This window comes from Tursiops truncatus, chromosome 9 (genome assembly GCF_011762595.2).
Source record: "Tursiops truncatus isolate mTurTru1 chromosome 9, mTurTru1.mat.Y, whole genome shotgun sequence".
Classification (NCBI taxonomy): Eukaryota; Metazoa; Chordata; class Mammalia; order Artiodactyla; family Delphinidae; genus Tursiops; species Tursiops truncatus.
Window position 1 is genome coordinate 9,343,728 of NC_047042.1, and position 21,525 is coordinate 9,365,252.

General features: G+C 44.5%; 2 protein-coding genes and 1 long non-coding RNA gene across 5 annotated transcripts in view; 2 read left to right on the forward strand and 1 right to left on the reverse strand.

The window, feature by feature from the left end:
* Positions 1-5,745, reverse strand: part of OGDH (oxoglutarate dehydrogenase) — a 76,333-nt gene extending 70,588 nt beyond the window's left edge. For 2 of the 3 annotated variants that reach the window (XM_033862845.2, XM_033862847.2), the window contains exon 1: positions 5,659-5,745. The gene's annotated coding sequence lies outside the window, so the exon portion shown is untranslated. Of the gene's footprint in view, positions 1-4,395; positions 4,495-5,658 lie in introns of those variants that run through there. The other variant, XM_033862846.2, reaches the window with a different exon arrangement.
* Positions 4,912-12,902, forward strand: LOC141279502 (uncharacterized). Its single transcript, XR_012333840.1, has 2 exons — positions 4,912-6,055; positions 12,570-12,902. It is a non-coding gene; the product is annotated as an uncharacterized lncRNA (long non-coding RNA).
* Positions 12,903-18,239: 5,337 nt separating this feature from the next.
* TMED4 (transmembrane p24 trafficking protein 4) lies at positions 18,240-20,856 on the forward strand. Its single transcript, XM_019939076.3, has 5 exons — positions 18,240-18,423; positions 18,626-18,726; positions 18,839-18,964; positions 19,224-19,370; positions 19,804-20,856. Exons 1-5 carry the CDS (start codon positions 18,297-18,299, stop codon positions 19,951-19,953), a joined length of 651 nt encoding a protein of 216 aa, XP_019794635.1. The 5' UTR covers positions 18,240-18,296; the 3' UTR covers positions 19,954-20,856.
* The last annotated feature ends 669 nt before the right edge of the window (positions 20,857-21,525 follow it).

Here is a 21,525-nt window from a genome sequence, read left to right on the forward strand (position 1 = left end):
GCCTGTGGCCATAATACGTCTCCAGTCAAAAATGTGTTAAAAGACAATTTTAAGTGGAGTAGGATAAAGTGATGTAAACAGAGATATGGTTTCTATACTTCAAACTGATAAGATAATGACACCAGTATTCTGTGATAAACTATGTATATATAATGCCTAGACAACCATTACAAAAGCTACACAAACAGATATACTCAAAAACACTACATATAAATAAAAGCAGAATTTAAAAATATGTTCAAGTAACCCACAAGAAGTCAAGATAAAGAAAGCAGAAGAACAAAAAACAAAAAAGGAAGTAAAGGATAAAATGGCAGACTTAAGTCCTAACATATCAATAATTACTTGATATGTTATGTAAATGACCTAAATACACCAATTAGAAAACAGAGATTGGCAGAACGGATAAAACAACAGGATCCAATAATAGAAGAAACTTCAAATGTAACAATACAGGAAGGTTGGAAGTGAAAGGATGAAAAATTATATACCATGAAAACATTAGTCAAAGGAAAGGAGAAGGACTATATTATTATCAGATAAAGTAGACATCAGAGCAAAGAAAATTACCAGACACAGAGATATTAATGATAAACGGTTAATCCACTAACAGGATATAGCAATTCTAAATCTGTACGCACCAAACAACATAATTGCAAAATATGTGAATCAAACCAATAAAAGAGAAAGGAGAAAAAGACAAACCTACAATTATAGTTGGAAACTTCAACCCCCCCTTTCAACAAGAGATGGAAAAGCTAGACACGAGGTCAGCAAGGATACAGAGAAACTCAACGAAAGTACAAACTGCCACAACTCACCCAATTTGAAATAACTATTAAAGAAATTTCACATGTAATTTAAAAGCTCCTGGAAAAGTAATTTCCAGGGAATTCCCTGGCAGTCCAGTGGTTAGGACTCTGCACTTCCACTGCAGGGGGCACGGGTTCGATCCCTGGTTGGGAAACTAAGATCCTGCAAGCCACGCAGTGCAGAAAGAAAAAAAAAGAAAACGTTATTTCCAGGCCCTGATGGTTTCACTACAGAATCCTATCAAATGTTTAAAGATTAATTAACTCCAAACCTACACAATCTCTTCCAGAAAATACAAGGAGGAGAACTTACCAATTCATTTCATGAAGCTAGTATGTCCCTGAAATGAAATCCAAACAAAGATAGAAAAAAGAAAAAGGAAAAAAAAAGCTTTAAACTCATATTCCTCATGAATACAGATGCATATAAATAACCTTGACAAAATATAGCGAATAGAATTAAGCAATATATAAATGCAATTATACACCATGACCTAACGGGGTTTTTTCCAGGGATGTAAGCTAGTTCAATATTCAAAAAACAATGTAATCTACCATACTGACAGGCTAGAGAAGAAAAATCACATGCTCATATCAATAGATGCAGATAAGCACTTGATAAAATTCAACACCCATGATAAAAACTCTCATAAAAGTAGGAATAAAGGGGAACTTTAACTTAATATAAAGCATCCACAAAAGTCTACAGCAAACACATACTTAATGGTGAAAGACTGAACGCATCTTTTTAAAACTGGGAGCAATGTAAGGATGTCCACTCTTATCCCTACTACTCAGTGTAGCACTGAGAGTTGCAGCCAGAGAAATAAGGCAAGAAAAGGAACTAAAAAGCATATGTATCAGAGAGTAAAACATAAAACTACTACTATTTTCAGATGACATGATTATCTATGACAAAATCTCAAGGCATCTACAAAAACACTTATAGAACTAATAAGTGAATTCAGCAGGGTCACAGGATACAAGATAAATATACAAAAAAAACTGTATTTCTACAAACTATCAACAGACACATGAAAACAAAAATTGTTTTAAAGGAAATAGTATAAGTCTAACAAAACGTGTGCAGGACTTGTATGCTAGAAACTAGAAAACACTGATGAAGAAAGAAAAAACCTAAATAAATAGACATACCTTGTTTAAGGATTGGAAGATTGAACATAGTAAAGAAGTTATCTCCAAATTGATAAACAACTTTAACACAATTCCTATCTAAATCCCAGCAAGAATTTTTATAGATATAGGCAAGATTATGCTAAAATTTATATGGGAAGGCGAAGGAATTAGATCAGCTGAAGCAATTTTGAAAAAGGATAATGAAGTGGGAAGAACCAATCTACTTAATTTCAAGAGTTATTATGTAGCTGCAATAATCAAGACTTGTGGTACTGATGGTGAAATAGACAAAAAGACCAATGGAACAGAACAGAGAACTCTAGAACAGACCCATACAAGCACAACCAACTGATTTTTGACAAAAGAGCAAAAGCAATTCAACGGAGAAAGAACAGTCTTTTCAACAAATGCTGCTGGTTGGATACATATGGGGAGGGAAAAAAAAAAAAAGAAAGAATGAAAGGAAAAGAAAAGAAAGAAACCACTCGAACTAGACTTCACACCTTATATAGAAATCAACTCAAAATGGATTATAGATTTAAATGTACAACACAAAACTATAAAACTTTTAGAAAAGTATGTAAGAGGAACTAGAGCCAGGCAAAGAGTTCTTAACTTGATGCTAAAAGCACAACACATAAAAGACAAAATTCATAAACAGGACTTGATCAAAATTAAAAGCTTTTGCTCTGCAAAAGATACTGTTAAGATGATGAAAAGACAAGCTACAGACTAGAGAAAATATCTGCAAACCACATATCCAGGAGAGGACTAAAATGTGTAAGAAATTCTCAAAATGAAACATTAAAAAAGGCAAATGATCCAATTACAAAATGGGCAAAAGATATGAAGAAGTTTTTCACTGAAGAAGATATACCCATGGCAAATAAACACATGAAAAGACATTCAATATCACTAGACATCAGGGAAATGCAAATTAAAACCACAATCACTACACATCTATTAGAATGGCTAAAACTTTAGAAAATGGTAACATCACCAAACGCTGGCAAGAATATGGAGAAACTGGGTCACAAATACATTACTGGTGGGAATATAAAATGGTAGTCACTCTGGAAAACAGTTTGTCTATTTCTAAAAAAAAAAAAAAACTAAACATGCAACCACCATATGACCTAGTGATTACACTCCTGGACATTTACCTCAGAGAAAGGAAAACTTATGCGTACATAAAAACCTGTATATAAATGTTTATAACAGCTTAATAGCCGAAGAACGGAAACAATCCAGACGTCCTTCAATGGTTGGAGAGTTAAACCAACTGTGGTACATCAATAGCCTGGACGCATAAAAAGGAACAAAATGCTGACATAGACAACACCCTGCATGCATTTTCAGAGAATTACACTTAAATTAAAAAAGCCAACCCCAAAAGGTTACTTACTGTATGAGTCTCCTTATGTAACACTCCTGACACGCCAAAATTACAGAAATGGAAAACAGATTAGTGGTTGCCAGAAGCTAAGGAATTGGAAGCAGGATGGAAGTGGGTATGGCCATAAAAAGGTAACAGGAGGGATGCTTGTGGTGATAGAAATGTTCTCCATTTTGACTGTTATCAATGTCAATACCTGGTTGTGATATAATACTGTAGTTTTTGTAAAATGTTATCATTTGAGAAAAGTGGGTAAAGGGACACTGAGACCTCTCTGTACCATCTGTTATAACTGCATATCATAGATTTGCATGTACAATTTCTCAAAATTATACCATTCTAAAATAAATTTCTCAATAATTGTACAATTATCCCAAAATAAAACGACCTAAAATTTTAATGGAGATGATACAGTACTTCCGTCAAATGGGGCAGTGAGGAGTAACACCGATTAAAAGCAGATGTGAAACACATAGATGTATATGCAAGATATACAGGTAATAAACACGGTAAATATTTCACATTTAATAAACTGTGCATTCAAATTTAAATGAAATCAAAAGAAATTCATATTTCTGAAATTAAAGTTAGTCTTTAAAAGTAACTGAATTTTGGGACTTCCCCAGCAGTCCAGTGGTTAAGACTCTGTGCTTCCACTGCAGGGGGCGCGGGGCTGGATCCCGGATCTCGCGTGCTGAAATTTGGTGATGGTTGCATACTGTAAATATACTACAAACCACTGAACTGCATACTTGAAAGAGTGAATTGTATGATACATGAATTGTATCTCAATAAAGCTGTTAAGGAAAAAAAAAAATACTCGAAACTTGGAAACTGCTCTCAAAAATATAATCAGGATACTCTGATATTTCTCCAACTTTCAAGAGCTAGTCCTCAGCTAATATGCAAAGCTAGAATAGTATTATACACTTTCATACCGCGCAGGTCTTGCACAAAAATCTGTGCGGTTGGACTGCTGCACGTCCTGACACAGTGCAAACAAGGCTTCATCCCAGGTGATTCATCCTAAAGGTGCTCAGAGCAGTGTACCTGGAAGTGGGCCTCTAGTCCCTGCTTCAAGGCGCACGACTGCAGAACAAGGCGCAGAGAAACCCCAGGACAGAGTTCACACCTCAGGCCTGAGTCATCTGTTCTGGGCGAAAAGCAGAGAAAGCAGTTTCTTATCTACTCGTCTCTCGCCACCGGTTTTCTACTAAGTCTCGGTACCCAACTTACACCGACATCAGGTAAAAGGGAAAAGGTACACTAGTGTGTTCCTCGAGGAAATGCACTTCATCTCAACATGAGCTATCAAACCCCTGGAAGAAAGAGGAGTATGGTGGCGTACCGTGCACGGTAGGGTACCGCAGGGTATTCTACTCATCAAGGGTGTCACCCCAAAGAGCTCACAGAGAGCATGGGTACCGAGGGTGCTGAGTATGGAGGGATTCTGAGTATATAGGTACTGAGTACGGTATGCTGCGGCAAAGTAATCCACTCATCAGGGGCGTCACGCTGAGGAGCACAGAGAGAATGGGTACGGTGCGTCCTGAGTACGGTAGAGATACTGACCTAAGGTAAATGCTGCGGGGTAATCCACTCAAGGGTTCACCCCAGGAAAGGGCAGGGAGGATGGATATAGCGAGTACTGAACACAGAGGATACTGAGGGGTAATCCGCTCCTCAAGGGAGTCACCCCAAGGAACACAGGGAGGATTAGTACGGTGGGGTACTGAAGAAGTGGGGGTACTGCGGGGTAATCCGTTCCTCAAGGGTTCACCCCAGGAGCAAAGGATCAGCCCGGACAGAAGCCGACCAGCGTCTCCGCGCTCTGGAAAGGGAGGACTGCCCACAATTCGCAGCCGTTTCTTCAAGGGCGTGCCACCCTTCCATCCGTCCGGGTGTGGAGAGGACACTGCCGGGCGACTCCCACGTGACGCCTCCTCGACCTTGGGGGTCACCCGCGCCGCGGCGCCCATTCCCTCACATCCGCCGTGCGGCCCACCCCCTGCCCGCTACAGCCAATGGAGCGCCGCTCCGCGCCCCGCGCGACCTCTGCGCACGCCCGCAACCGCCAATCTCCGCCCGCCAGGAGACGCCCGCCGCGCCATTGGCTGCCACGCCCGTCTGTCAGGCCCCGTCCCACCCACCTCCCCCCGTCAGCCCCGCTCCAGCCAGCTTCACTCCCTGTCACCGGGGTACCGGCCGCAACGAGGGCGCGGCGGCCTTGCCCCCTGCCGCGACCCCCGCCTCCTGCCCGACCGGCGCGGAGCCTCCCAAATCCGGCCGAGCCCGGCTGCAGCCCGAGCCTACCTGTCTCCGACTCAGCTCCACCCGAATGAGGCGCCGACACCCCACTCCGGGGCACCAAACTCTCGGCCCCGCCCCGGCGTGCGGCGTCAGCACGCCGCCCCGCCCTGGGAGGAGAGGGGCCGCCCCTAACTCGTGAGCGGGGTCTTGACGTCACGCGCCTCGTTGCTCTTGGCGCGTTCTTGGGGGAGCAGTGCAGATGCCCAGGCTGCGGCCGGGAGTCGTCCGGCCGGTCCCTACCGGGACGCGTGACGGGTCTGAAAAGGGGGTCTGCACGTTGCTAAGTAGTGTCTCCTGCAGTGGGTTGTCAGGAGCCCTCTGATGGAGAGCTGACCTAGTCTGTGCTGCCAGACAGAAAGGAGCCTTGATCGGCAAATGCGCGCTCGAGGCGCAGCAGCAGGTAGTGGCCCGGGGGAGTGAGAACCAGGAAGCCCCAGCGCCGACACAACGGTTTCCCAAAGTGGGCAGCGGGATCGCGGGGACCTTCACGTGGTGCATGGGCGGTGTTATCATGCCATTTCATCGAATACAAATGGTCATCTGCTTTCAGAGCTTATTTTACTTACTGCTGAAAAAGAAAAAACAGTGTTACTAGGACACCTCGATCGTAAGATGCTCTATTTCAAAATGTGGGGGGGAAACGGTCAGATTTGATGAACTATGGTAAATTGTAGTCAATCACATACTGAGAAAGCCCTTGCAGTTCTTCTGTCTTCATTACAGCAAGGAGAAAGCCTCATTTCGTGCTAGTGTATCCTTAGCTCCACTTTTTCTTTCCCTTTTTTGACAAAGAGAGATAAGAAATTAGGCTGAAAACTTTTGGTGGATAATAATATAGGTAGAACTTAAGTTACTTTGTCTTCCTGATTTGTGACAGTTTATCTTTGACATTTATGGCAAGTGATACTGGTTTTCTGATTTACAGTAATAAAAAGTTTTCTTTTGGGGGACTTACCTGGTGGTCCAGTGGTTAAGACTTCGCCTTGCAATGCAGGGGGTGCGGCTTTGATCCCTGGTTTGGGAGCTAAGATTCCCACATGCCTCAGGCAAAAAAGCAAAACATAAAACAGAAGCAGTATTGTAACAAATTCAATAAAGACTATAAAAATGGTCCACATCAAAAAAATCTTAAAAAAAGAATATAATTAAAAAAGTTTTCTTTTGTAATAAAATTTTCCATTTTAAGACTACATTAACTAGATAGTAGTATGGGAAGGTGGCATCCAAATGACTGACGTTAGGGAAACGCTGTTCCACCCTGTCTTGAATTGTTCTTCGGTGTTTATTCCCCAAAACTTGAAGACAAGGGCTGTGTCATGTGGCATAGCCAGGGATACTGGGGTGACAAAGGCCAGCAATCTGACCATAGGGATCTGACCATGAAAGCTCCATAGAGGACACAAATGTCTGAATCTGGGCTGAAATTCAAATTGAGGACTTTGCCACCTGCTCACAGGTGTGATAGACTTAGAGCGATTTCTAAATTTCTAAAAGGGAAAGGCAAAGTAGGAGGTGTTTTTTTCTTTTTTGTTTTTTCTGTAGGAAGTATAAGTGCTTGTAAGAACAAAATTGGGCTGATATGTGGGATAAGGATCTGGAGACAGAAAGTGAAGGAACCAAGGAAAAAACTTCAGTATTTTTTTTCCTTTCTCTTTTTATTGTGGTAAAATATATAAAAGAAATAATATTTGTCATTTTAAAGGACAATTTAGTGGCATTAATCACATTCACAATGTTGTGCAACCATGACCACTATTTTACCACTCCAAAGAGAAACTCTGTAACCATTAAGTGATAAAGTCCCATTCCCCTCCCCTCTTGTTTCTTAGTAACCTCTACTATCCTTTCTGTCCCTATAAATTTGATGACTCCACCTACCTCATATAAGTGAAATCATACAGTATTTATCTGTCCTTTTATGTCTTGCTTATTTCACTTAGCATGTTTTCAAGGTTCATCTATGCTGTAGCATGGGTCAGAATTTCCTTCCTTTTCATGGCTGAATAATATGCCATTACAGCACTATACTGCACCTTGTCTATCCATTCATCTGTTGATGGACGTGTGGGTCATTTCCCCCTTTTGGCTTTTGTGAATACTGCTACTGTTACTGAACCAAAGTTGGGTCCGCTCACCAGACTGGCAGCGAAACTGGGTTGACACCAGGTTGTGGTGAAAGAAAATACAGCATTTATTGCAAGGGCAAGCAAGGAGAAAAGGCAGCTCATGTTCAAAAGACCAGAACTCAGGGGCTTTCAGGAAAGGGTTTTTAAAGGCAACGGTAGGGGAGAGGGTTGCAGGGTGCCTGGTCAGCTCGTGAACATTCTTCTGATTGGTTGGTGGTGGAGTAACTAGGTGGTATTTCGGGAGTCAGCAACATCAACCTGGTTCCAACTGGTCTGAGGTCTATGTGCTTGTGGTCAGCATGCAGTTAACTTCTTCCACCTAGTGGGGGCTTTCGTATCTGCAAAACAGGGAGATTGTTCAGAGTATTATCTGTGGCCCTTGAGGAGGAACTAAAGGTCCTTCCTTGCCTTTGTTTTATGGCTAAACTATTATTATTTGGTCTTGTTTGACTGTTCTCCTTTGTTTCTGCATTTTCGCATTTCTCTGATTAAATTTGTTCTTTGGAACATGGGGCGGGCCTAGGAGGCTAAAGCTTTTCTACGAACAAGAGGCAGGGGAGGGACTTCCCTGGTGGCACAGTGGTTAAGACTCCGCACTTCCAATGCAGGGAGCCTGGGTTCGATCCCTGGTCAGGAAACTAGATCCCACATGCGTGCTGCAACTAAGAGTTCACATGCCACAACTAAGGAACTCACGTGCCGCAACTAAAGGAGCCTGCCTGCCGCAACTAAGACCCGGTGCAACCAAATAAATAAAATTAAATATGAAAAAAAAAAAGAGGCAGGGGACACTGGGGTCTGTCCTTGGGAAGGTCCCACAGGGCGCTTCATGGTTCCACTACAATGAGCATTGGCTTACAAGTATCCATTGAGTACTTGTTTACAATTCTTTTGTGTATTTCCTAGGAGTGTAAGTGGTTGGTCATATGGTAATTCTATGTCTAGCTTTCTGAGGAAGTGCTAAACTGTTTCCCATAGTGGCCACACCATTTTACATTCCCACCAGCAATGCATGACATTTCCAATTTCTCCACATCCTCTTCTTATTTTCTTTTAAAAATTGTATTATAGCCATCTTAGTATGTGTGAGGCGATCTCATTGTTGTCTTGTTTTACATTTCCTTAGTGACTAATGATGTCAAGCTTTTTTTTTTTTTTTTTTTTTTTTTTGTGGTATGCGGGCCTCTCACTGTTGTGGCCTCTCCCGTTGCGGAGCACAGGCTCCGGACGCGCAGGCTCAGCGGCCACAGCCCACTGGCCCAGCCGTTCTGCTGCATGTGGGATCTTCCCGGACCGGGACACGAACCCATGTCCCCTGCATCGGCAGGTGGACTCTCAACCACTGCGCCACCAGGGAAGCCCTCAAGCATTTTTTTTATGTGCTTATTTGCCATTTGTATATCTTCTTTGGAGAAAAGTTTATTTGAGTCATTTGCTCTTTTTTGTTTTTGATTTTTTTTATTCATTCATTTATTTATTTTTTGGCTACATTGGGTCTTCCTTGCTGCGCTTGGGCTTTCTCTGGTTGTGGCGAGCGGGGGCTACTCTTCATTGCGGTGCACGGGCTTCTAATTGCGGTGGCTTCTCTTGTTGTGGAGCATGGGCTCTAGGAGAGTGGGCTTCAGTAGCTGTGGCATGCAGGCTCAGTAGTTGTGGCTCACGGGCTCTAGAGCGCAGGCTCAGTAGTTGTGGTGCACGGGCTTAGTTGCTCCGTGGCGTGTGGGATCTTCCCAGACCAGGGATCAAACCCATGTCCCCTGCATTGGCAGGTGGATTCTTAGCCACTGTGCCACCAGGGAAGTCCCCTGCCCTTTTCTGAATTGGGTTTTTTGTCTCATTGTTGAGTTGGAGGAGTTCTTTATATATTAATCCCTTATCAGATATGTGAGTTGCAGATACTGTCTCCCATTCTGTAGGTTGTCTTTTACTTTCTTTATAATGTTCTTCATTAAAAAAAAAAAGTATTTATTTATTTGGCTGTGCTGGGTCTTAGTTGCGGCACGCGAGATGTTCATTGCGGAATGTGGATCTTTTAGCTGTGGCATGTGGGATCTAGTTCCCTGACCAGGGATCAAACCTGGGCCCCCTGCATTGGGAGCACAGAGTCTTAACCATTGGACCACCAGTGAAGTCCCCTTTATAATGTTCTTTAATGAATAAAAGTTTTAAATTTTGAAGTCCATTTTATCCATGTTTGTTGTTGTTGCTTAATGTGTTATGTGTCATAGCCAAGAATCCATTGCTAAATCCAAGATCATGAAGATTTCCCTTATGTTTTTTTTTGTTTGTTTTTTTTGTTTGTTTGTTGTTTCTGCAGTACGTGGGCCTCTCACTGCTGTGGCCTCTCCCGTTGCGGAGCACAGGCTCCGGACGCGCAGGCTCAGGGGCCATGGCTCACGGGCCCAGCCGCTCTGCGGCATGTGGAATCTTCCCAGACCAGGGCACGAACCCGTGTTCCCGGCATCGGCAGGCGGACTCTCAACCACTGCGCCACCATGGAAGCCCTCTCTTATTTTTTTTATTTCTGTTAGGTCAGTAGTAATGCCTCAAATTTCTGATTTTTTAGTGATTTATATCTTCCTTTTTTTTCCTGTCAGTCTAGCTAAAGCCTTGTTAATTTTATTAATCTTTTCAAATAATCAACTTATACCTTCCATGGACTCTATTGCTTTTCTATTCTCTGTTTTATTTACCTCTACTTTTTTATATATAATTTTTAAGATAGCCTCATTTGCCATTTTTTCTTTCTTTCTTTTTCCTTTTTTTCTTTTTTTGGCAGTGCTGTGCAGCTTGCAGGATCCCTGAGCAGGGATGGAACCTGCACCCTCAGCAATGAAAGCGCAGAGTCCTAACCACTGGACTGCCAGGGAATTCCCTATTTACCTCTACTTTAATCTTTATTATTTCCTTCTTTCTGCTAACTTTGGGTTTAGTTTGCTTTTTTTTCTTTATTCTTTCTATTTTAGTTCATCAAAGTGTAAAGTGAGGTTATTGATTTCTTTCTTTTTTTTTTTTTTTTTTAATTTTATTTATTTATTTATTTATGGCTGTGTTGGCTCTTCGTTTCTGTGCGAGGCTTTCTCCAGCTGCAGCAAGTGGGGGCCACTCCTCATCGCGGTGCGCGGGCCTCTCACTATCGCGGCCTCTCTTGTTGCGGAGTACAGGCTCCAGACGCGCAGGCTCAGTAATTATGGCTCACGGGGCTAGTTGCTCCACGGCATGTGAGATCTTCCCAGACCAGGGCTCAAACCCGTGTCCGCTGCATTGGCAGGCAGACTCTCAACCACTGCGCCACCAGGGAAGCCCTCTTTCTTCTTTTTTAATGCAGGCTTTTACAACTATAAATTTTCCTCTGAGCACTGCCTTCACTGCATCCTGTGGCTTTTGTTCAGTATGCTTTTTCATCAAAATATACATTCTGCATTCATTCAACAAATATTTCTACCAGTTTGGGTCTAGGTGCTGGGGATACAGAAGTGAACACAACAGACAGGCAGGATCTGTATTGTCATAGTGCTGACCTTTTAGGGTAAACCAACAAGACAGAAATTGATGATTTGAAATCCATAAAACAAGGTGCTATGATAGACAATCACGGTAGCACTGCTTTTGTTTTTAAAATATATTTTATTAACTAGGTAACACATCCATTTGGTTCAGAAATCAGAAAGATATTAAAAGGTCTAGTTTGCAAAGTCTCCCTTGCACCACCCCTGTTACCATCCACGTCATTATCTGCTGGCCTGGCAGACCCCTTCCCTGCCAGGGGTAACTCTTTATTTGTTGGATCATGGAGCAATCAGGTATCCCAGGAGGAGAGCAGAGATGGAGGGAATTCAGGGGCTTGGAGAGTGGCCATTTACTAACTAGCACAGAAGTATTCTGTAGTTTACACAGCACAGCCATACTGGTGTATATTTGCTGAATATTCATGTTACCTATAAGTAACCACTTATATTATAGTCTTATATATTCTTCCAGCATTTTTCATGCAAATACAAACACCAAAGATAGCATACTATGTACTGTCTTCGGCACCTTGCTTTTTTAACTTAGCAAAATATCCTGGAAATGTTTATAAATATATCAGTTCATAAAGAGTATCTTCATTTTTTCCAGTGGCATAATTGCATAGAGTGGTTTTGGTGGGGACAGCTCATCTTTGTTCCATATGGTATTGACTGAGGCAGCTCCTCTGGGACTGAAGGATCCAAAAGAGCTTCATTCTGTTAACTGGTGGCTCAGGCTGGATCTCATATCATCTGGTTTCCAAGAGAGTGAAAATGGAAGCCACAAGGCCTCTTAAGGTCCAGGTGCCAGAGCCATACAGCTTTTCTTCCACTGCATTGAATTGGTCAGTGCAAGTCACAGGGTCAAAACCAGATTCCAGTGGAGGGGAAATGGATTCCACTTCTCAGTGGGAAGAGCAGCATGTGCACATGGGGATAGGAGGGATTGTTGGAGAAGGTCTTCACAGACATTCTACCACACCAATGTCCAATCAAGGTTCACGTCTTAATTAGTATTATCCATCTTTAGTTTCTTAAATTAGTATTTATATTTCTCCCACTTCCCCCCGCCCCTTTTTTGGCTTTAGTTTTTGAAAGGTTGGAGTCAATTGTTCCATATTCTGGATTTACCTTATTATTTCCTCATGATGTCTTCTAACTTCTGAATTTCCTGTAAACTGCAAGATGGACAAAGGCCTAATTGAAATGAAACATAACTTACAAAAATATTTTGTATTCATAGATTACGTTTTACAATGAGTATCTTTTGCCTGAACAGGATCATTTAAAAATCTAAGACAGGACTTCCCTGGTGGCGCAGTGGTTAAGAATCCGCCTGCCAACGCAGGGGACACAGGTTTGAGCCCTGGTCCAGGAAGATCCCACATGCCGCGAAGCAACTAAGCCCATGCACCACAACTACTGAGGCCGTGTGCCTAGAGCCCGTGCTCCGCAACAAGAGAAGCCACCGCAATGAGAAGCCTGTGCACCACAACAAAGAGTAGCCCCTGCTCATCGCAACTAAAGAAAGCCTGCGCGCAGCAATGAAGACACAACGCAGCCCAAAGTAAACAAACAATTAAATAAATTTATTAAAAAAAAATCTAAGACAGATCAAGTCATTCCTTACTCAAAACTCACCTAAGAGGTTCTCATTTATTTTCCAAGGTCCTTAAATGGTCTAAGAACCCTACCTAGTCTTCCCACGCCCATCTATGGCCTCGTTTCCTCCTACTTTCCCCCTCACTCTCTCTCCTCCTGCCACACTGGCCTCCTTGAGCTTCAATTCACGAGACACACAACAGCCTTGGGGCTTTCACTGTTTCCTCAGGTATCCATGTAACCTGCCCCTTAAGGGCCTCTCTCACACAGCATCTTCTCAGGGAACCTTCCTTGGCCACTCTTCTGTATCCCATCCCACATCTGACCAGACACTCGCTATATTAGTTTCCTGTGGCTACCATAACAAATTACCACAAACATACTGGATTAGAAACAACAGAAACTCATTCTATCACAATTAGAGAGGGCAGAAGTCCGAAATCAAGTTGTCAGCTGGCTGTGCTCCCTCCAGAGGGTCTAGGAGAGATTTCATTGCTTGTCTCTTCCAGTTTCTGGTGGCTCCAGGCATTCCTTGGTTTGTGGCTGCCTCACTCCAATGCCTGCCTCTGTGATCACACGGCCACCTCCTTTTCTCTGTCTCTCTCTTTTTTAAGTGTACAGTTGAATGGCATTAAGTACATTTACAGTGTTGTGAAACAGATCTCCAGAACATTTTCATCTTACAAATCGGAAACTCTGTACCCATTAGGCAACTTCCCATTCTCCCCTTCCCCCGAGTCCCCTTGTAACCACCATTGTACTTATCTAATGTCCTCAAGGGTCATCCATGTTGTAGCATATTGCAGAATTTCCTTTTTTTTTTTTTTTAACATCTTTATTGGGGTATAATTGCTTCACAATGGTGTGTCAGTTTCTGCTCCACAACAAAGCGAATCAGTCACACATAAACATATGCTCCCATATGTCTTCCCTCTTGCGTCTCCCTCCCCCCCACCCTCCCTATCCCACCCCTCCAGGCTGTCACAAAGCACCGAGCCAATATAGAATTTCCTTTTTAAGCCTGAATAATACTCCATAGTATATATGTGTCACATTTTGTTTATCCCTTATCTATTCACCCATTGATGGACAATTGGGTTGCTTCTACCTCTTGGGTATTGTGAATAGTGCTATAATATGGATGTGCAAATATCTTTTCATGATCCTGCTTTCAATTCTTTTAGAGATCTACCCAGAAGTGGGATTGCTGGGACATACGGTAACTCTGTGTTTAATTTTTTGAGGAAACTCAATACAATTCTCCATAGTAGTTGCACCATTGTACATTTCCAACAACAGTTCACAAAGGTTCCAGTTTCTCCATATCCTCATCAACACTTGCTATTTTCTGTTTTTCTTTCTTTTTTTTTAATAGTAGCCATCCTAGTGGGTGTGAGGTGTCTTCTGTGTCTCTCATAAAACACTTGTCATTGGATTTAGGGCCTGCATAGATAATCCAGGATTATCTCATCAAGATCCTTAATTACATTTGCAAGATCCTTTCTCCAATTAAGGTGACATTCACAGGTTCCAGGGACTCATACATTGACATGTCTTTTTCCAGGCCACCATTCAACTCATTATACTCCCTTTATTCTCCTCCTCGATACTTATCTCCATCTGACATGCTATATATTTACTCATTTATCTTGTTTATTGACAGACAATAACCAAGATAAATCCTTGAGGACAAGAATTTTTGTGTTTTGTTAACCAGTGTGTTCCCAGGGTTTAGAACAGTGTCTGGCACAAATGGGTACTCAGCAGATATTGGCTGAATGAATGAATGAAGGGGTAGCTAGCCTAGGTAAACGTTGGCAAAAATTCCCGCCTCCCACCTTTGAGGGGAAAAGGTTTGGGACCTCGGGAATTAGATTACTTAAGGCAGGTTTCTTCCTGTGGGGAATGCAATCTTCTTACAATTACCCATCAATTAGGACAAATTTCAGGGTCCTCCTAAAAAAAAAATAGAAATACAGATACCATTTCTTGCTAAAAGTGAATTAGGATTCCTTGGATAAATGGCTGATTTGGTGTCTAGGGCAGGAAATGTACAAAATGGAATGTAAGGAAGCCCCTAAACGCTACTGGAATTGTGTCAAAAAAGAGCATAGCAAAAGTGTTTATGAGAGAATTTGAGCTTTAAATAAGGGTAATGGGTTTAATGGATTTAAACACATTTTGTCTTACTGTAACTCCTTGGCTCTAGATTTAACTGTTTGAAGGATGTACCAAGGCCAGAGAAACCTGTTAAATGACACATGAATAAACAATCAACCAAATCCAGAATGTGGAAAATTCTATCGGTCAAATGATCCAGTTGCTTCAATAAGTAAATGGCATCATCATCACCATCAACAACAAAAAGGGAAGGGGAATTGTTAATACAGTAGTCCCCCTTATCCATGGATTTGGCTTCCTGTGGTCAACTGCAGTCTGAAAATATTAAATGGAAAATTCCAGAAATAATTCATAAATTTCAAATTGCTCGCTGTTCTGAGTAGCGTGATGAAATCTTGCTCTGTCCTGCCTGGGAAATGAATCATCTCTTTGTCCAGTGTATCCCGCCCATTTCGTAGCCCTCTTAGTTATCAGATTGGCTAGCCCAGTATCACAGTGCTTGTGTTTAAGTAAACCTTATTTTAATTAATAACGGCCCCAAAGTGCAAGAGTAGTGATGCTGGCAATTCAGATATGCCAAAAAGAAGCCGTAAATTTCTTTAAGTTGAAAAGGTGAAAGTTATTGACTTAATAAGAAGAAAAATCATATGCTGAAGTTGCTAAGATCTATGTTAAGGACGAAACTTCTGTGGAATTTTAAAGAAGGAAAAAAGAAATTCATGCTGGTTTTGCTGTTGAATCTCAAACTGCAAAAGTTATAACCACAGTGCATGATGAGAACTTAAAATGGAAGAGGCATTAAATTTGTACAACAGAATATTTTGAGGGCCCATATTCACATAACTCTTGTTAAAGTATAATTGTTCTATTTTGTGATTGTTAATCTCTCACTGTGCCTAATTTATAAATTAAACTTTACCTGAGGTATGTATAGAAAAAGAACATGGTATATATAGAGTTTGGTACTATCTGACATTTCAAGCATCCACTGGGGGTCTTGGAATGTATCCGCCTTGGATAAGGGGGGACTACTGTGTGTCAAAAGAGGTTTAAGAGATATGTCAATGAATGCAGTAAGCAGACCTGTTTAGACCTGATTAAATAATCCAAAGTTTTTTGAGACGGGGAGTGGGGAGGAATTGAATATATACTATGTATTAGAATTATTAAAGAATGATTTTTAATTGTGTTGGGTATGATAATGGTATTTTTAATGGTCCTTTTCTGCTAGAGACACACTGAAATATTTATAGGTGAAACTATATGATGTCCAGGGAGTCTTTAACACACTTGAGGAAACAAAAATGCAGAAAGGGATAAATGAAATAAGAAAGGCAAAATCTTGACTGTTGTTGAAACTGGTTTATGAGTATATGAAAGTTCATTGTAGTTATTCTACTTTTATGTTTCCAAATTCTCTTATTAGAAAATTTAAAACAAATTTTCAACCTTTCTTTGTTCTAATTCCATGCCCAGTAAGAAACTTTCTGGTTTGATTTTCACCTTCCTCCATCCCAAAAGAGGGGTGCTGTAACTAGGAGATGTAAACAGGCCTCATGGACCTACTCATTCTGAGTTTTCCTCATACTTTTCCTCAATTTTCTTAGCCCAGATCTTCAGTCTCAAGTTGTACCAGTTTGTTCAAAGAAAGGAGAAAGACGCAGAGAACCTGAAGGGAGGAGCCGGCAAACAGGTTAAGTCACTTAAACCAGAAGACTGTCCCCCACTGGATTTGTATGAGATCACATGTTGTTCACATGACTGCTGAATGTGGCCAGATTGTGCCTTGTTGTTCATTCCATTAGAGAAGAGTTGAGTCACAGGCTAATATTTAACAATCAGATTTCATACTGAAACCCAAATTTCCAGCTTCTTAAAAAGATCTTATTTTCCATCCTCACCGCAGAACAGCTGCTCCTCAGGGAGGTTTGCCTTGTAAAACTTCTTTAATTCCACAAGGATGTTTGCTTTGGTTCAATCCCACTTCTTACGCGATAAATAGGAGCATATGCAACACTAAGCACGCTATTACAGGGTTTCTTTGTGTTTAGCAAGGAAGGCAGGCAGCAGAGCAAGCAATGGGCCCCCACTTGCACTTGTCACGGGCCCATAGGAGCCACGAGGACAGGTTTCGTTCTTTTCCACATTTCTCTCCACTCTGAGCCCCAGACCACTGCGGGCCAGTGGAGCAGACCCGCAGTCCAAGGGACTGCATGTCCCATATCACCTTCACCTAGGGGACAATGGGCAGTCGGACAAGTTGAGAGAGCAATACGGGCTGGAGAACACAGACGGAGACGCCGCCAAGCCTCGCCCCGCCCTTCGGGAGCAGTCTAGAGACAACTGGACCGTCTCGCATCGTCCCTCCTCCCACACATCTCTCACCTGGAGCCCAATCTCCACCTCCTCTCCCAGGTCAGCACCCCCGGGTGACTATCTGTGGATACTTCAGTGTGTACCCCTAGCAGGGGAGTGTCAGAAAATAACCACTGCAACACCGACATCGCATGCAAAAAAACCCGACAAACTCCTAAAATCAGGAACACCTAAAAGCCTGTTGGAGCCCCACTGGCTCGGAATGTCGTTTCCTGTCGGCTGGACTGCAGCCCCATCCAGGCAAGGCCTCCTCTCCCGGGTCAGGGACTCCAAAGGCCGGGCGGGCCTCTCCTCCAGGCGGCAACGGACGCGCCTAAGGCCCCTGCACGCCAGAAGGGCTCTCACACCGACACCCGCCCAGCCTGGGTCTCGGGAAGTGCCCGTCGGCCCCTGGGCTCCGACTTTCCCGCCTTGCGCGGACCCCGAGTCCGGACGCCCCGGGGGACCCAATCTTCCAGATCTGGGGCCCGCCCTCCAACCGTCCAGATCTGGGACACAAGCCCCGGCGGAGGCCAGCAGAACTCTAAGCAGGATCCGCAAAGAAGGCGTCAGTCCACGCTTACTCTCCACTCCGCCGTGCCGCGTTTACTGGGAGCGGGGCGTAGGCGCGCGCATGCGCACTGGGTATAAACCGCTCGTTGGCCGGTGACCAAACAGACTGCGCAGCCAGAGAGCGGGAGGGAAGCCCCGAGCGTCCTGCGCGTGCGCACCCTCCCCTCGGCTGTGCATCCTGGCCTGGAAGACGCACGCGAGGCGGGGCAGAGCGGACGCAGGGAGGGAGGCACCGCGCACGCGTATTCTGCGCCGGGTCTTGCTGCGTCGTTTGAGAGCTGGGCGCAGGTGCGCGCATGCGCCCTGGGCGGAGGGGCGCGCGTTGGCAGGTGTTGGGGCTGGGCGTCGGCGGGCAATGGGGTTGTTGGCGCTGCTGCTCATCGCGCTGTGCGCGCCGGGCGCCCGAGGGCTCTATTTCCACATCGGCGAGACCGAAAAGCGCTGCTTCATCGAGGAAATCCCCGACGAGACCATGGTTATCGGTCAGGCGGGGCGAGGGTGGACAGGGCCCTGCGTGTCCTCCCGACGCGGTCCGGCTCCCCGCTCCTAGCGGCGCCCTGTGGACGCCGGACCGTGGCCGGGGGAGCAGTGCCCCCTGCCCGGCGTCCTGGGAACCGCGGCGCCCCGCGGAGCGTGGGAGCCAGACGGACTAGGTAGGTTGTGACAGCTCCGTCTGCTCCGCAGGGAACTACCGCACCCAAATGTGGGATAAGCAGAAGGAGATCTTCCTACCCTCGACCCCCGGCCTGGGCATGCATGTGGAAGTGAAGGACCCTGAAGGCAAGGTAAGGCCACCTTCACTAGAGCTCTTGGGGTGGACAGAGCTCAGAAGACATGAGCTTGCACTTGGAGAGGTCAGAGTAGAGGCGGGGGCTTTCACTGACTGCTGTGCTGCAGGTGGTGCTGTCCCGGCAGTATGGCTCAGAGGGCCGCTTCACCTTCACTTCCCACACTCCTGGTGACCATCAGATCTGCCTGCACTCCAACTCTACCAGGATGGCTCTCTTTGCTGGCGGCAGACTGGTAAGAGAATTTTCTCTTTGGCCATAGCTCAGAATCTCTCACTTGGTTACAAAATTTTGATTTATTACCCTTATCATTTGTAACACTTTCTGGCACAGTCACAAGCAAGAAATAGACGTTGCCCTTCTGTCCCACAGCCAGGGACAAGAGTGGGTTCCATAGCCTGGAACAGACCATCGGAGGTCCCACTACTTAGACACCATAACCACAGAGTGTCTCTGACCTTACGACTTTGGGGTCCAACCCTGTTTCCTTCTAGCGTGTGCATCTAGACATCCAGGTCGGGGAGCATGCCAACAACTACCCCGAGATTGCTGCCAAGGATAAACTGACAGAGCTGCAGCTCCGAGCCCGCCAGTTGCTGGATCAGGTGGAACAGATCCAGAAGGAGCAGGATTACCAAAGGGTAAGGGCATGTCACTGTACTTGGACATGGCAGTTGACCTTTATACCCACTACACTTACTGGAAGTTTCTGCCTGGGGCCTTCCCTGCTTGGGAGATCAGCTGTTCAAAGACTGGAACGAAGGGCTATCAGCCGTTTTTTCCGCTCCGTAGAATAAAGGGTAGAGAGGACAGTTCACACGCTATCAATAGCCATTGCCTACCTCTTTACATTGGGATCTTGCTGAAATGGTAAGAGCGTGATTTCTGTCCTAGCAGAGATGCTTGTGGAGGGGCGGCATGTCACTTCCTTGGGGCACTTCCAGGGGAACCAGAGGCAGCATTTCAAAAGGCGTTTGGTCCCACAATTGAGTCGTCGCACAGGAGGGAGGGGCCTCACAAATGCTGGGACTGTCTCTCCTACACATTTAATCCTGCGTCCATTGTCCTACGCAGTATCGTGAAGAGCGCTTCCGTCTGATCAGTGAGAGCACCAACCAGAGAGTCCTGTGGTGGTCCATCGCTCAGACCGCCATCCTCATCCTCACTGGCATCTGGCAGATGCGTCACCTCAAGAGCTTCTTTGAGGCCAAGAAGCTGGTGTAGTGCCCTCTCCATATGACCCTTTCCTGTCACCTCAGTTGTTTGGTACTTTCCCCACCCAATACCTTATCCATCTGGATTTTGAGGGAAGAAACAGTGAAAAAAAGAATATAAGCCACATTGGTTCCATGGCAACAAAGCATTCAGATCAGCCACTTGTTAACAACACTGGTTCTCAAGGACACAGGACATTGGTCCAAGCTTTCAAAGATCTGTCTTGGGGTTTGTGGGGAGTCAGAACTGACCCAGGACTGTCTTGCTGCTTTTGCCACTAGTGATTCCTCTCCATCCTGTCACAAAATGAGCAAATGTCTCTCCTACTGCTTTAACCTCTCTCTTCGTCTGCTTAGAAAGTAGGCGACCAAAATGCCCCACCGAGGAGGCCCCACCTCACTGCTCCCCTGTCAGTCCTGGGTTCACTCAGTGGCTTCGTGAATGTAAATAAGGGGCAAAGGCCCCAGAGGATTGAAATGTTTTTCTATATATTAGAACTATTTTTTGATAAAATTATATATTTTCCTTCCTAGTTGAAGTGTTACTGCCTTTGTGTGACTAGCTGAAAACACCAATGCAGTCTCTTCTGCATTGTTTACCAATGCATTCTTGATAACTACCTACCATGGCAGCTCTCAGGATTTCAGTTCTCAGGGCCAGAAAGCAGACATGACAGCTGCTCTCAAGGCCTAATCAGAGGGCCAGGCAGAGAATTCTCTGGGACACCTGTGATTTCCGTCACACAGGGCCCGAGTTCAGACTGAGGCAGTGACAGAGCTAGCACAAGGCAGGGCACTCTTACCCTCCCATTTCCCTTAACGTTTATTTAAGCTGTGGTAAATGTTTTCTTCATGGGAACCAGATTTGGTTCTTTATACAGATTTTTCCAGTGAAATAAAGCGTGTTGTAGTAGCTGTGTTTGAAATGAAATAAGAGGCTGTGGGCAGAGGGGAGGCACAAAGGGAAATGGAGGAAAGGCTCTTGGTCTGGGGGCCTCTGCAGCTGACCCGGAGTGGATTTCAGCATGTGGGCTTGTGGTGCTAGAGCCTGGCCTGACTGGAGACTCTGGGGTTGTGGGAACGGACAGGGTGGTGGCTCAGCCATTCACAGAGCCCAACCAAGTAGACCTGTCAGCAAGGAATCCTGTGAGGAGATTACGTACCCGTTTCTTAGCTCCCTGGAATCATAAATTTAAACACATCTTAGTGTACTTCCCTCATGCCCTTCTGCTGTATAAAGCTTAATGCCCTTAGTTTCCCATTCTTGACGTTTTATTTCGTGGTTTTATTTACTTAAAATACATTATTTATCTGACGTACAAAACTAAATTCTGCCCTTCTTGTTTTTCTCTTTATGTTCTATACTACTCCACGTGTGTGCCTACTTTCACTTATAAAAGTATATGCAATTTAGGGCTTCCCTGGTGGCGCAGTGGTTGGGAGTCCGCCTGCTGATGCAGGGGACGTGGGTTCGTGCCCCGGTCTGGGAGGATCCCACGTGCCGCGGAGCAGCAGGGCATGGCCGCTGGGCCTGCGCGTCCGGAGCCTGTGCTCCGGGACGGGAGAGGCCGCGGCGGTGAGA

What these genes read in the sequence shown, in the direction of transcription:
- TMED4 (XM_019939076.3), top strand. Translation starts at nt 18,297, where the DNA reads ATGGGGTTGTTGGCGCTGCTGCTCATCGCGCTGTGCGCGCCGGGCGCC. An exon ending in CGACGAGACCATGGTTATCG is followed by an intron (nt 18,424 to 18,625) that starts GTCAGGCGGGGC and finishes TCTGCTCCGCAG; the next exon opens with GGAACTACCGCACCCAAATG. An exon ending in TGAAGGACCCTGAAGGCAAG is followed by an intron (nt 18,727 to 18,838) that starts GTAAGGCCACCT and finishes GCTGTGCTGCAG; the next exon opens with GTGGTGCTGTCCCGGCAGTA.